At 39.3% G+C, this 15188-nt stretch overlaps 1 protein-coding gene across 1 annotated transcript in view; it reads right to left on the bottom strand.

The window, feature by feature from the left end:
• Positions 1 to 15188, bottom strand: part of LOC145978339 (dipeptidase 1-like) — a 201303-nt gene that overhangs the window by 120341 nt on the left and 65774 nt on the right. Inside the window, exon 3 of the mRNA XM_083110924.1 lies at positions 13509 to 13665. Coding sequence (XP_082967050.1) covers positions 13509 to 13665 — 157 coding nt within the window. The remainder of the gene's footprint in view (positions 1 to 13508; positions 13666 to 15188) is intronic.

A 15188-nucleotide genomic window follows, 5' to 3' on the forward strand; every position in this document is an offset into this window, starting at 1 on the left:
TGAAAATGTCTGCATGTTGTATTGAATGAGGGGGAACAAGTGAAAAGTTCGCTAATTAGAAAACTTTAGAAAATAACTTTATATGTATACTCTAATTCTGTACAAATATTCAACACATAATTTTCTGTTTTCATAATAATAAACTGGGTAAATATTGTCCTTTTCAAAATAGTTAGATATTTCATGTAAACGAATGAAATAGCGACATTAAATTGGAAAAGCAATATTTACGTCTGTTGTACTTTTCACATTAGTAAACGTAATTAAAAAATAATTGTTTTCCGTCATTCCCATCAAATTCCTACTTCTCTTCTGCAATAAATTCTGATGCTCATATTTGAAATTCGAAAAGTCTAGCATAATTCCCTTACAGTAGTTTTCGGGGTGAAAATATACTTTCTTTAAGTTTCCTAGAAACGTCAGTTTCCATGGATAACAACACGCACAGCAAGTTCTAAAGAATTGTTCGTTATTATACCCCTAAGCATTTACTTAAAACAAGCACAATGTAGTTATTTTTCCATTTATTTAAAACAAGCGCAATGTAGATATTTTTCCATTCAGTATAACAATGTATACGTAATTGTATTGTATTATGTAGATGTCACCCTTGTTTGAACAACCTTTTGAAAACCAGGAGTTCATTCATCTGTGTGTGATCTGTAAGAAATGTAATGTAGCTTGACAATTAAGAATTGAAGGAAACAATGTGTGCTGCAACACATGCCCGCGGCAACCTTTGCTAAGGACGTGAAAAAAGGGCATTTTCACCCTCAAAGATTGAGCGATTTCTTAATATTCTCGGCCTTTTGAGACAATTTTGTGGGAGGGGGGTCCGTAATCGGGCATTTTTTGCCTACGGGGCTTCCTTCATGGAGAACATTTATGTCAGTGGGTGGTGGGATTTGGGCTATATATATATATTGGAATTACGACTGTTATTTTGATTGATTGATATGGTATATTTATTTAATCTAGTCTTTCTGCCACTTTTGATTAATCGCGAATATGAGGATGAGTGATGATGTCATGAAATTGATGACTTGCAGATTTAAACATAGTACTGAACCACACACTCTACTCTTCTATACTCTGACCCGGGAATTTCTGGAGCGGGAGAACGAAACCAAGTTTCTGCGCAAGTAGTGACTCGAGAGGGTTCGACCAATGAACAAGTGCGAGGGAACAAGATTCAGTGGAGGGGGAAAGCAACAGCAACCACCAGACTTTGCAGCAGCGTGTACTGCTTCTCTCTGGCTTTATGCTCCACCGATTCCCGGGATAGAGTATAGAAGGTAAGATTAGATTCCGTATAAATGAGCAAACCCTCAGGTGTGTTTTTGTGAAGTAGGTTCATGGTTAAACCACACACCCTTCACCCTCCTTGTGATTCAGTGATGACTGCATGAACATTTCCTCTACACTTACTGCCTTGATTATATGTGAACATAAATATGCCAAATCTGCAACGAATTCTGTAAATCATGAATCAAAATCGAGCCTTCGAATCGCAAATTCGTTTAATTCTGCTAATGTGCGGTTTGATGTGCTGTGGTACCGCGTTGATGTTCGTCCCGGTTGCGCTTTGGGAAGCGGTTTTCATGGACGGCTTTAAATGAGACGTATGATTCAATCAAACCCACTCGATCCTGCCTCTCTTGTTTTTGTCCAACGTGCAAGTTTCAAACTCGGTTACCGTGATTAACGTGAAGGATTGGAGTGACAGTTTAAACGGTGGTCTATGATGTGTTTAATTTGTATGATAAACGCTTGGAGTACTTGGTGGAGACATATCTTCATGTTTAAAGCGATTTTGGACCGAGTTCTGTTTGTGGGACTACAGGAGCTTCTACAATTCATGATGTTTATGTTTCGTCGTGCGTGAATGGTATTTTTCATCTGCATTCCAAAAATTAGGATTGTTTTCTTACTACATTGAAACCTAATACAAGGGTTTTTAATAATGATTTTCCAAAAGTCCTTCCCACATTTTAATCCACTGTAACTTTGTAACGAACAGAGATATTTCAGTGAAATAAAGTTTGTACGACACAGCCGGCTTTATCGTTTTACCTGGCAACACTGCGCGTTGAAAGGATCACGTGACTCCGAGCGATCAGGTGCTTCAATTCAAGAGGCAGGTGGATTGGCCGCAGAGGATTCACATCATGGCCCGCAAGGTCGCCAGATCTGCCTCCGTGTGACTTTTGACGGTGGGGATATATCAAGACGGAAGTGTACGCGGAAAAGCCAAGAGATCAGAATGACCTGAAAACAGTGTATCTGCATTTATCGCGGGCATTTCGGATTCAGGACGAGATTGCAGGAATGCATCGATGTGAATGGTGTGGCGTTGTGGATGAGAGACATGCAGTGTTGCCAGGTAAAACTTTAAAGAGTGCTGTACAAACAAAGTACAAACTTTATTTAACTGAAATATCTCTGTTCGTTACAAAGTTATAGTGAATGTTAATGTGGGAAATCCTTTTGCAAGACCTTATATAATAACACGTGGCACCACTTTCCTTGACGGCCAAAGTCTATCTATAGACGAGTCTGATGTGATCAGAGTCAGTTTGCACCAAACGCCAAAACTAAATGCTAAGAGATATAAATCAGGTCCTACTAACCTAACCTAACCATATGTGCATTATTAGACCTAAGCGGAATTATAGGTTAGGAATTGTTAGTTTAGGAGGACTTGATTTAGAGCTCTTAGTATTTAGTTTTGGTGTTTGCTCCCTAACGACTGCGGGCCACACTCCTACATGCCTCGCAGATGTGGACATCATCCATCCAGTTACTTGGTGAATTGTGGGTAGCACGACGATCCCCAGTCATTCTTCTATGTGTTCATGACTGGGTTACGATACTCATTCGTAGCTCCCCTATTTCCTCACGATGGTGTGTGGCCACCAGTCCCATGCACGGCTCGAAATCCCAGGAGAAAAGTTGTGTCTTTAATGGTTTACTTAAATAATGATTTCCCACTGGCACAATACACAAAGGTTTCACAGAAAATGATCTGAGAGTCAACACCTTCTAGCTGGCATCGTGGCGGAGTGGCGTCGACCTCCGTGGCGAAGTGGGTCTCCGTGACGAGGCAAGGTAGAGAGCAGACGTGTCTAGCGAGCGCTCCCGAACTTTCGTCAAGTAGAGTATAATCAACACGCGGAATTTGTTTCTACAGACAGGTGAATATTATCGTAACAGCAGGGCGAGCAGCTCAGTATCAGTGACGTTAAGTGCACGTATGTAATTTCTGAGTCATGCCGGTCAAAAGGTTAAATACTTTGCAATTTTCCTTCGCCCGTGTGCAGCAAAGACCGACCACGCTCGCCATCCATGAATGGATGAGAGATGTAGTAAAATTGCGCGTTGCGGACGTTTTGAGTATCGAAGTAGACTTTGTAAAACACCAAGTGTTTGTTAAATTAAGCACCGAACAATTTTGAACGGAAATAATAGCACGTAGTAAAGGAACCTTCGTATTCACAGACGATACGGGAGAATACGATATACCAGTACATAAAGCAGACAAACCTGTCACAATCGTTCGTATTCATCTAGTGCCCATGGAATTACCAGACAGTGCCATAACAACCGAAATGTCCAAATACGGAATAGTACAAGCAGTACGAGATGAAGTTTATTCCACCACCCTCCCCTACCCAGTCAGAACGGGCAGGAAAATAGTACGCATAATCCTACAAAAACCGGTGCCATCTTACATAAAGTTAAATGAAGAGTGTTATTGGACTACTTATGAAGGACAACCTACACTCTGTTTTAGATGCAACGCGCAGGACCACTTACATCATCAGTGCCAGAATAGGGTGGCAACGCCGACACGCACTGCTGGATACGCTGCAGCGGTGGTAAATACACTCCCCAGTTCTTCACACCATCCTAGGGAATCAACTGCTCACGACCGGGATACACGAACCATTTTACCAGTACCGGCATACCGACAGGCTACACCAGAGGACCACAAGGAACAACACGAGCAGATGGCAGTCACTGAAGACAACGAGACCAAGGCAAGTACTAAGATCCCCAAACCCCCACAGTTAAATCCGCAAGAAAATAATGCAAGTGATGGGAACAAGGAAAGTGTGCACGAAAGTGTAAGTGAAAGTGTAAGTGGGAACGAATCTATAGTTCCAATCACCCTATTCGTCTTCCCGAATCAAGACCCCCAAATTCCAACAAGTTCGATGTTCACAGCAGCAGAATTTCCAGCACCTACCCCCCCCCCCCAAAAACCGCTCACGATCCGCCAGGGATGCGAGGAAAAATGCTACAGACCATATGACCTTACGTCCGAAGAAACAAAAAAAGGATGACGTGCTAAGTACAGCAGTAGAAGTAAAGCTTACGCTAAAGAGAGAAAACCCTATTCAACCAAACCCTTTTTTAGGAAAAGAGGAAAAAAGCTTAGAACTAATAGGGGCAGGGACAAATAACCCAAGTGATACAGAAATGCCTACAGTTCATGTCTCAGGTAGTGAAGAAGACATATGAGTGAGTCTGGCCAGCGTCAAAAGGGGAACAATTGCAGAGCATAAAGTACAAAAAAATAATTAATGCATTGCTTAAATAAGATCCTGCCGCCAACCCTAATGTACACATTCACATTAGCAACGATCAACCTTAACAAATTACAAAGTCAGAATAAACTAATGGCGTTAAATGATTTTCTGTCACAGTCGGATATTGATATCGCCTTCCTACAAGAAGTAGGCATCGACAATTTTTCATCCCTGGCAAGGTACAAGGTTCATAATAATTTTACTGCCACATATCAAGGCACAGCAATAGCGGTGCATCAAAGAATCGATTTACATAATGTCACCTTCCACCCATCAGGAAGATTAATAAGTGCGGAATTAGGTCCTTTGTTTCTATGCAATGTATACGCGCCTTCAGGAAGTCATAATAAGCAAGAACGAGAACATTTCTTTTCAACAATCTTAAGTCCAGAATTAACATCGCATACATTAAATGCGTTAGTGGCTGGCGATTTCAATTCCGTCCTAGACAGGCAAGATCAACAACCAGGCTATAATTTCTCCCGGGCACTATATGAACTAACAAAGGGCCTAAAGTTATAAGATGCATGGGTTTGTAACCATAGAGATCAACCAGGATTTACACTTTTTACAACTCAAAGTTCCTCACGCATTGACCGATTTTATATAGCGAAGGATTATAAAGAAAATGTACAAAGTGTAAGGGTGTTTCCCGTTTGTTTCAGTGATCATAGTGCCTTAATATTAAAAATAAAATTGGAACAAAACAAATCATGTATGGGAAGAGGATACTGGATGCTAAATTGTTCAGTATTGGCGGACACAAATTATGAACTGCTAATAAAAGACACTTGGGTAGAACTAGTTCAGCGTAGATCACCCAGTAAGACACTAACAGACTGGTGGGAATTCATTGTAAAACCAAAATTTCGGTATATTAGTAAAATTTATAGTATGGAAAAAAGTAGAGATTTTAACAACATGTATAATTTATATTACGCCGTGTTACACGATTTACAAAGTCTAGCATTACAAGGTAATGTAAATAAGCCTTACATTAACGAGGTAAAATCCAAATTACTTTCACTACACCGGAAAAAGAGAAACATTGTAAAAATTAAAAGCAAAAATTTACCCTTTGATAATGAAGAACAGGCAAATTTATACCATATTTTACAAGAGCATAGACAAGTTAAAAGTCACCTAATAACAGAGATAACAGACGACACAGGCGAGATTACAACTAATCCTAGAGTAATTCTGAATACATTTTTAAAATATTATTTAAATTTAATGGGGCAAGCTCACAATCCCGAAGACTCCAATTGGGACTTTACGAACCAAGTAACAGAAAGATTAACCGAAGAAGAGCGAACGGAAATTAGCAAACCATTTACGAACACTGAAGTAAGAAATGCAGTCTTCAAAGCGGCCAGAAATAAATCAACGGCAGAAGATGTCCTGCCCTCAGACTTTTATCAAACCTTTTGGAATCTAATTGGGGATGTTTTTACGCAATGGGTCAATGACGTATTACAGAGTGGGAAATTAGGGTCTTCAAGTAGAACAGGAATTGTGGTTTTAGTTCCAAAAAAAACGAAACCTAAAGTGGTTACTGACTACCGCCCGATTACAGTTCTAAGTAGTGATACCAAGATTATCAGTAGATGCATAAACACTCGCCTAAGTCCTTACATGCATAAACTAGTAGGGGACACACAATATGCATGTAACTCACAAAGAACAATTCATCAGTTATTACAAACTATACGTGATGTAATTATTACAACACAAAACCAGCAAGTCAACAAAGCAATTTTAACAGTGGATTTCTCACAGGCTTATGATAGAGTTAGTCATAAATATATGTACAGTGTTTTAAGGGCTTTTGGTTTCGGAGATACCTTTATAAAATGAATACAAATTTTGTACGGACACATTAAGTTAAAACTAAAACTTAATGGGTGTCTTACGAAAACATTTCAAATGAAACGAGGTGTTTTACAAGGAAGTCCTCTCAGCAGTGCATTATATGTATTAACACTAGTTCCCTTACTTAAAAGATTACAAGAAATAAATGAGGGTATTTCTGTCATGTCTAAAACGATTGAAGTTAGTAGTTTTATGGATGACATTACGCTTTTGTTAAATAGCGAAAGGGATTTGGAAAATGCACAAAAGTACTTGAAATACTTCGAAAATGTCTCGGGTGCAAAGCTAAATTTAAACAAAACGTTTTTGCTTCCTTTGGGAGTCAACAATTTGTTTAGCAATAACACTAGTGTACGTGTAGCACAGCAAGTGAAAATACTAGGTATTCTTTTTTATACAAATATCCGAGATACCATCGAACATAATAGTAGGATAGTGACTGAAAAAGTTATATATACTTTACGTGCAAATCAACTCAGGTTTCTTTGTTTGAAATCGCGAGTGAGATACGTAAACATCTACGCCTTATCGAAGTTTTGGTACCTATCCAAGACATTGACCTTGTCAGCGAAGCAAATAGCTAGGGTAAAGCAACAGGTTGGTAAATTTCTCTGGCATGAATCGGTGTTCCGCTTGGCCATGAGCGAGCTATATCTCCCGGAAAGGAGGGGAGGAATGAACTTAAAGAGGGTGGCGATACAATCAAGAGCATTATTTATACAAAGCGGTCTTTCAGCGGTATATTCCCCAATTGACTCAACAACACAACAGATAATACTTACAGTGTTAAAAGAAGTACCATTAATTGCACCAATGGACATACAAAGCATTCCCAGTGAATTAAAGATTTATACCGAGATCGCTCTTAATACATTTTATAGAACTGTGCAACATACTTATGACAGTCCTTCTGTCAGACAGATTTACAGAGAACAACTTAACGCAAACATAATAACAGTTCGAATCGAAAGAGAAAATCCTCAATACAATTGGAAACAAATATGGAACAACGTAACGGCTGCACATCTAACGAACAAAGCATTATCTATATGGTATAAAGTGATTCAACAAGTAATTGTCACGGCAGACAGATGTCATAAGTATGGTTTCAGCAATTCTCCAAATTGATATAAGTGTCATGTTCCAGATTCGATTATACATAAGATAACAGAATGTAAGAGAGCAGTAACAGCTTGGTCAAAATTAAGATCAATGCTCAGAAGAATTTGTCGTACTTCACCAAACCAAGTATCAGCAAAAGACATTACCTTACCAGAGTTTCATTTGTTTCCAAGTGCAAAGCAAAAATCAGTTCAGTGGTTAATAGCACAATACCTAATGTTTTTATTCCCCGTGGGAAAACATTATAATTACTTGGATTTTGGACTAACTCTAATACAAGAATATGAGCAAATGTCTTTAGATTATAGAAAATCACTTTATGCCAACTTTTTAAATGTAATACTTGAATAACATACCTGTAAGAGTTGTAAAGATTACTGTATTTGTGTGAATAATTGGAAATAAAAAAAAAAAAAAAAAAGTGGTTAGCAGAGCGCGCTACAACGCCAGGGGTTCTGGGTTCGAGTCCCGGGTAAGGCATGGGTATTTGTGTTCGTCCAGTTGATAAGAAACAAAGAAAAATGTAAGAATTGAAAAGTGTAAAAGTGAGAAAAAGAGTGAATGGTGGGGGAAACCTCCGTGTAGGGGGTATTTCCTTTAGAAAAAAAAAGTGGTTAGCACATCGCGCTACGACGCCAAGGGCTCGGGTTCGAATCCTGGCCTTGACATGGGTGTTTGTGATTCTCCATTCATCAATTTTACCATATCATCACTCATCCCCATCTTCGCAAATTGGCCAAAAGTGGCACAAGAAGCGAAGTAAAATAAACCAAATGAATCACTCAATCAATCAAAACTTTCTAGCCGGCCCTGGCTCCATTCTTGTGCTACCAAGCAGGTACTCTCTCTCTTCAACTCATTTTGTTCTGCTTTGATGATGAAGGGAGTTTTCACACTGATGTGACCAGCGACACGTGACACTTGAGAACGAGTAAATCAATATCTGCGTTCTACACAGTAGTCTCAGGGCCTCCACTATGGCCTAGTGGTAATACCGCGTCTTTGTAATCATGGGGTTCCGGATACGATCTCTAATGGTCATTTACTCAGGGTACTCCTTTAAACTTTAAGTGCAACCAGGATTAGCCTATCTGAGTATAAAGTAGAACTAATCTTTGACAAACGTTGGCAGAGTTGCATTGCATATCATGTTCTTTCATGACATGAACATCCCCAGTAAACATTTCTACTCTCTCCCTTCCTATTTGAAGGAAGCATTTGATATTTACATCCCTCCTACCTTGTAATGTATGCAACAGTGCTGCCAGTTAGTGGGTTCATGTTGCCCCTTTTCAAACGCAGAGCTGAAATGTGTTATTTAATAATTCACACGCTCCCTCACGAATTATAACCGAATTGCATTTTTAAAATTTAAAGCGCTTCCAAATGATGAAAATTAAAGTGCGCTCTGATTTTGAAGTTACTTTCTCGTGTATAACCTTTACTTAACATTACTTTCGGTACAAATGTTGTAACCCAAAGCAAACCAAAGAATGTGCTTACACTGTTAATAAAATGAGGTGATTCGACTAAGCTTTACAGGCTATTTCCACGTGTGACGTCATAGTTTTCTGTTACTTTATCTTTGCTCAAGATTTGAGCCATTTTCTTTGTTACATAAAGAAATTCAAAATTTTTGTCTTGATTATGATTTGTTTACTTAGAAATCTCGCTGTCTATGATAAAACTTAACTCTTATTCTTATGGTGCGACATTTAATTTTCTGTTAAGAGTGGCCTATTTTCATCGTGTTACAATCGATTATCAACATTCAATTGTTTCGTAAAGTTATTTATGCATAGAAATGTAAGTTGAGTCACCTCAAAAATGGTTTTCTAAGTTCTGTATTACATTATAGTTATTATGAATCATCGTGATAATCATTATATTAAGAAGTACCTACGTGGAGTGAAGAGGCCAGAGCGGGGGAGCAGGGGGCGGGTGCCCTCCAGTCAGACAGTTCGCCTGCCACCTTCCGCTTCCTAAATGACGTTAATGAAATATCGTATAATAAGAGAGTTCATTTCAAAGAATATGATGACTTCTAATTGGTGTATTCTGCATGATAACACTTTTCCTGCTTATAATACCAACATGACTATAACAAAATTTAATTTTGTTTGTGTTTATACATATATATATATAAGTGTATGTATGTGATTTTCCTTCAAGTTTCCAGCACCGACCTTGGCATAGGTGATTTCTCTTTAATTTTTTTTTTTTGTAATCGTCGCGATTAACCTAAGTTTCAACCAGTTTTAAGAACCGGGAAAAGCGTTAAATGTAGATGGTTTTAAAACATCACGAACATTCTGAGGACCACGAAACATCATTTGTAGTACGAGAAAATTATTCTAGTCGTGGATCGTTAGTGACAACACTAATTAGTGAAAGACATTCAAAGGTGATTCAAGAAATCCGACACTACATGTCGCTGTTGTGGACACATCCCAATTTCTTACTATTCAGGGACTTTCTTTTCGAGATGATGATGAGTCTGACATAACGTAACACAACAGAGGGAATTTCTTGGAACTCTTGAATTTAAGTTCAAAATGAGGCGATATTATTTGGAAATGTATTGAACATGAACCTTATAATTCACACTCAAAATTCGATTCAGAACAAATGAATCTACATAATGTCCACACTTATTCTCAGCGAAATACGCCAGAAAGTGGAAGAGACGAAAGCCTTTGCACTAATGTCAGATGAAAGAAAAGACAGTGCGAGAAAGGAACAAGACAGATATTTGTATCGCAGGCAGGTAAAATAACTGTTTTTAGGATTTGCCATTCCTCAATGGTTGTATGCAAGTTTGCTCTTTGCAGATATCAAAATCAAAGAACTTATTTACAAGATGTCCATAGATCCCTGTAATTGTATAGCATAAACATACTTTGGAGTGGTAGAGTGAGAAATTCACCAGGGTCAGAATATTTCTTGAATTGTGAGATAATTTTAACCTTTTTCAGATTTTTATTCCTGTGATATGATTTCCCTGAAAGACGAACAGCAGATTGTGCCCAAAACACTTCACCGTTACGAAGATAGACCGAAAGTAGTCCTAATGGATTTCTTCGATATACTAGGGGGAAAAAATGGCTTTTCACAAGGTTCACACTCTAGTTGTATTCTCTGTAACAATCCCAGTTTCCAATGCAGCGTGTAAAAGAACCTCTTGTTGTTTGAAACTTTTAAAAAGCCTTTCGTCGAGCAGGATTCAGAATGCCAGCTGCTTCATCTGGTTGTCCTTGCTATTGAGAAGAAGGAATGCCAAGTCTTGAACGTACCGAAGGTGGGCAATCTACAAAGCACATGTAGCAGAATTCTCCTACAGGAGAAATGCACTTCACTAAGTGACTTTCGTTGTTTCCAATACTTAAGAAAATTAATTTATTCCAATGTCATGTTTATTTTGCAAGAATATTAAACTTTTCCAATTTTTTTTTGACATTTATATTATTATCTTATAATTGAATATTTATATCAGTAGTTTCATCTCAAGAAAGAAGAAGAATTATAAAATAATATATGGGGAAACTATTTCAGACCATTTTCTACCGGTCTTTCAACACTGAAATAGGCCAGTAGAGACAACGCAACTTACGAATAAAAAATAATTAATGTCTTTATTAAAACGAATCATATGGATCTAAACAAGGTAGTAAACGTCCACTCTGAATAAAGGACAAACACAAAACAGCATACATGAATATAATAATAATAATAATAATTATTATTATTATTATTATATATTTATAAATATTATATGTTTGTAGTGTTTTCTTGCGTTTTAATGCGATTGCCCTCTACAGTATTTGCTCGTCCCCTTCCGCCCACTTAGTAACTTTTTCCTGGCGCTGCCACTACCTACGTGTGTGCAAAAACATAGAAAGAATTCAGAAGAAATTTGTTCGTTATTTGTATTACAAAAATACAAAATATCATATTTTCAGAATTAGGTATCATACAAACTACTACTCAGTGAATTCAATGTAACACCTTTGTACAAAATGAGAGTGGTATGAGCACTGGCTATAAGTGGTAAACGTGCACACGTAAGAACGTGCAGACTAGTGACCTCTTTACACGCCCTTTGAACTACTTAGAGGACTACCAGCCACATTTCACGTTTTCCACATTATAAAGTATGGCACATTTCACAGTTTAACGTGGAAAATGGTGTTTCAATTATTTTGGCACTTACAGCGTTTACCAATTTTAGTCTTCGTATCACATAAGTTACTTTTATATAAGTTTGTTTTACGGGCGTAGTCAATAGTCCAAGTCTTCTACAGACATTAAATTTTCATGCTAAGAAGACATGTTACGGTTCAGGCAGCCTTTTTATTACGGCAAATTCTACTCATCAGTACACCAGAATTCGCCCATTCTAATACTATATATTAAGCACAATGAAATACTCAGAAACGGTAGGGACTTGGATTTCGCTATGCCATTCAGCAGTTTCTGTCGGTCCTTCAAAGAACATTATGAACAAATTAAACTTCTAAAGAATTGTACATGTTTCTTTGTACATAAGTACGTATGTATATATAATTATGTGTGTATATGTGTTTATATATGAGTATATATTTCAGTATAGTTATGAATGTCTGTATATAGTGTGGAACGATTCAAGGGAGAATGTAAAAAAAAAGGTAAAGTGTTCCCCTGTGCTTAGCCCCAGGCCATGAAGGCGTATAGGGGGTCTGGGGGTAACGCCCCACACTTTCTTGATCCGGTCGTGAGTGAGTGTGATGTGATCAGCATCACGATCCTGACCGCCTTTACCAACCACGGTTTCCCCCAGGTACCCATGTCATTCGACGCTGGGTGGGAATCGGGACCGCTTCCAACGTTAGAAAAGTTCCCGGATTTGAACCTGCCGGGGATCGAACCCGGGACCTTTAGCATGGCAGTCAGACGGAGGGAGATTCTGTAAAAAAAAAATCTCTCTCCAGACATCAGTGCTCGGTCAAACGACAATACACTACACAACATAACATTCCACAAATAACGAAACCCCTGACGTCAGGAGGTTCTGCATACTTCGTTACTACCGGGTTCAAACCCGTCATCGGCTGGCAAATACGGAAGAGCTGAGCATGCAGCTAGGAAGTATTTGCCAGCAGCTTAAAAGAGGTAGGCACTTGAATTCGTTAGTCAGTCAAATGAGAGAATTCAGGAGCACCTCACAAAAGTTGCCAGCTACCAGGCGTAGACCTACTCACTCTATCAGGTCTCGAGCTCGGCTCGGGACTCGCCAAAGGCAACCGCACAGTTCATATGCGAGTTGACCATTTTCAGTACCTAGGCTTGTAAGTTACAGCCGTCGCACGAATAGCCTTCTCAAGGGCTATCTCTACGAGACCAGCTTGTACTTCGTCGCCAGGCACGGTAAGAAGACGTGGGCCGTCGAACTCAGATCTCCGTGCTCTGTCACCTGCCGTCTACACTCAACCGCTTGGCCGAGAGGTTATCCCTTGATATCTTTCCACTCTCTGCCAGAAGCCTGTCAGCAAGATTGTATGGGAACCATAAAACGTAACCTTGCTCTACCATCTGACCCCGAAGCGTTCACAATCACGATCTCCGTAGTTTATGCTATTGAAACCAGTGAACGCATCAATAGATATGTATTTGGTTATACTTCTGTAAATATCATATATTTTATTTATGCACAGCATGAAATTTCTACTCGTATTCTTTACGCAATTATTAGTGTATTTATGATTTATTTTTCTTTGTTCTTCTGTTGTATTGTATTGTTGCAATTATAATTTTTGAATTGTTCTTTTTTTACTCTATGTACACCTATTGTCATTAAAGCCAGAGCTCTGTTATAGGTGATAAATAAATAAATAAATATCGCATGCATTTAGAGAGAGTTTCTCAGCCTAAATGCCTGATCCTTACCTGAGCACCCACCATCCCGTGCCGCAGCCTGTAGAGGTCCGTGTGCGACCAGGAGCTTTTCGACCAAGGCTCCTCCTGGCGGAGGTCGTCGTTGAAGTGGAAGTTACGGAGTTGGTTCCTCAAGAACTTGCGGATGTTCCACGGTAAATCGTTATGCCTGCAAAGAAGAAAGAGAATTTTATGTTATTAAATTTCAATGAAAGAAAAATGAATTGAACTATAGTACAGTAGAATAGGTGTTTGCGTACCGGACCGTACAGGACCAAACTGAATGTAGAACCTGTCCGGCTGTGAAGGACCAGAAATGAATGATGATCCGAACCGGTAGGATCTAAATGTAAGTGAAATGGTAGGTACCACTTACATCTCTCTGGTATGGATTGTGTCGCTACAGGGCAAAGTTCACCGCGATCCTCTTGGTAGTTGTAAAGAAAACACAGGCACACACACTGATAACTATAACTATGTATTATAAGGTATATGCACATAACACTTGATTACACTTCCCATGCACTCCTCTCTAGGGAAAACTGTTTACACGAAGTTGCAGCTGGTGTTACAACAACGCGCCACTAATGAAACGTAGCCACGTTGGGCTTACGGCATCCATAATTGTCCGCGACGGTTTCTGGCTGTGTCCCGAGTGGCCTCTCTACGCACACTGGCTGGAAGTAACTACCGCGCTAAAATGGCGGCAACTAGACACCGCGCTAAGATTGAATTAACCAATGGGAGTGCAGGTTACTTAAGGCATTTGAAATACACAAATAAACAATTGAAGCTATATGCAATATAAAATATATAAAGAAAGAATAAACATGGTTACTTTTATAGATAAATCTCCAACATACTCCCCCCCGTTGGAATGTTCACATCCAACCTAACACTAGGGGATACATTGTCAATGTTTTAGCTCATGGAGCGTTTTCTTCCCAATGTGGTAAAGGCACAATTTTGCTTAATGCTCTCTTGTAGACTCCGTCTCTAGTACGAACGGTGACTACGCGCACTAGGTTATCCCTTCCCGGAAACACTTCTTGGATGACGCCGACTCTCCACGAGAGTGGTGGAAGATTGTCCTCCTTCAATAGCACTGGTGTGCCAGGCTTCAAATTCGACTGAACGGCTGTCCATTTCTGTCGCTGCTGCAGACTATGCAGATAGTCCTGAGACCACTTCCTCCACACTCGCTGCTGGAACTGCTGTATGCGCTGCCATCTGGATAATCTGTTGGCAGCCAGATCTGTAATGTTTGGTTCAGGAAATGAGGTTAGAGGACCTCCAATAAGAAAATGACCAGGGGTAATGTAGCTGAATTCATCATGAGAATCAGGGAGTGTGGAAAGAGGACGGGAGTTGAGGCAGGCCTCTATTTGGCATAGCAGAGTTACTAGTTCTTCGTATGTTAGCACGGCGTTTCCTGCTACTCTGCGGAGATGGTATTTCATAGACTTCACTGCACTTTCAAAAATCCCGCCAAATGATGGACTGCGTGGTGGAGAATACTTCCATTGGAAATTCTCTTCTGCTGCAAATCTGTTGATGTCCTTATTGAACTCTTGTGATTGAAAGAGTTTACGTAATTCCCGCAATTCATTTTTAGCACCATGGAACGTGGTAGCATTGTCGCTAAAAATACTTGCACACTTTCCTCTTCTCGCGGTGAAGCGTAGTAGAGCT

This window comes from Lepisma saccharinum, chromosome 24 (genome assembly GCF_977018435.1).
Source record: "Lepisma saccharinum chromosome 24, izLepSacc3.1, whole genome shotgun sequence".
Classification (NCBI taxonomy): domain Eukaryota; kingdom Metazoa; phylum Arthropoda; class Insecta; order Zygentoma; family Lepismatidae; genus Lepisma; species Lepisma saccharinum.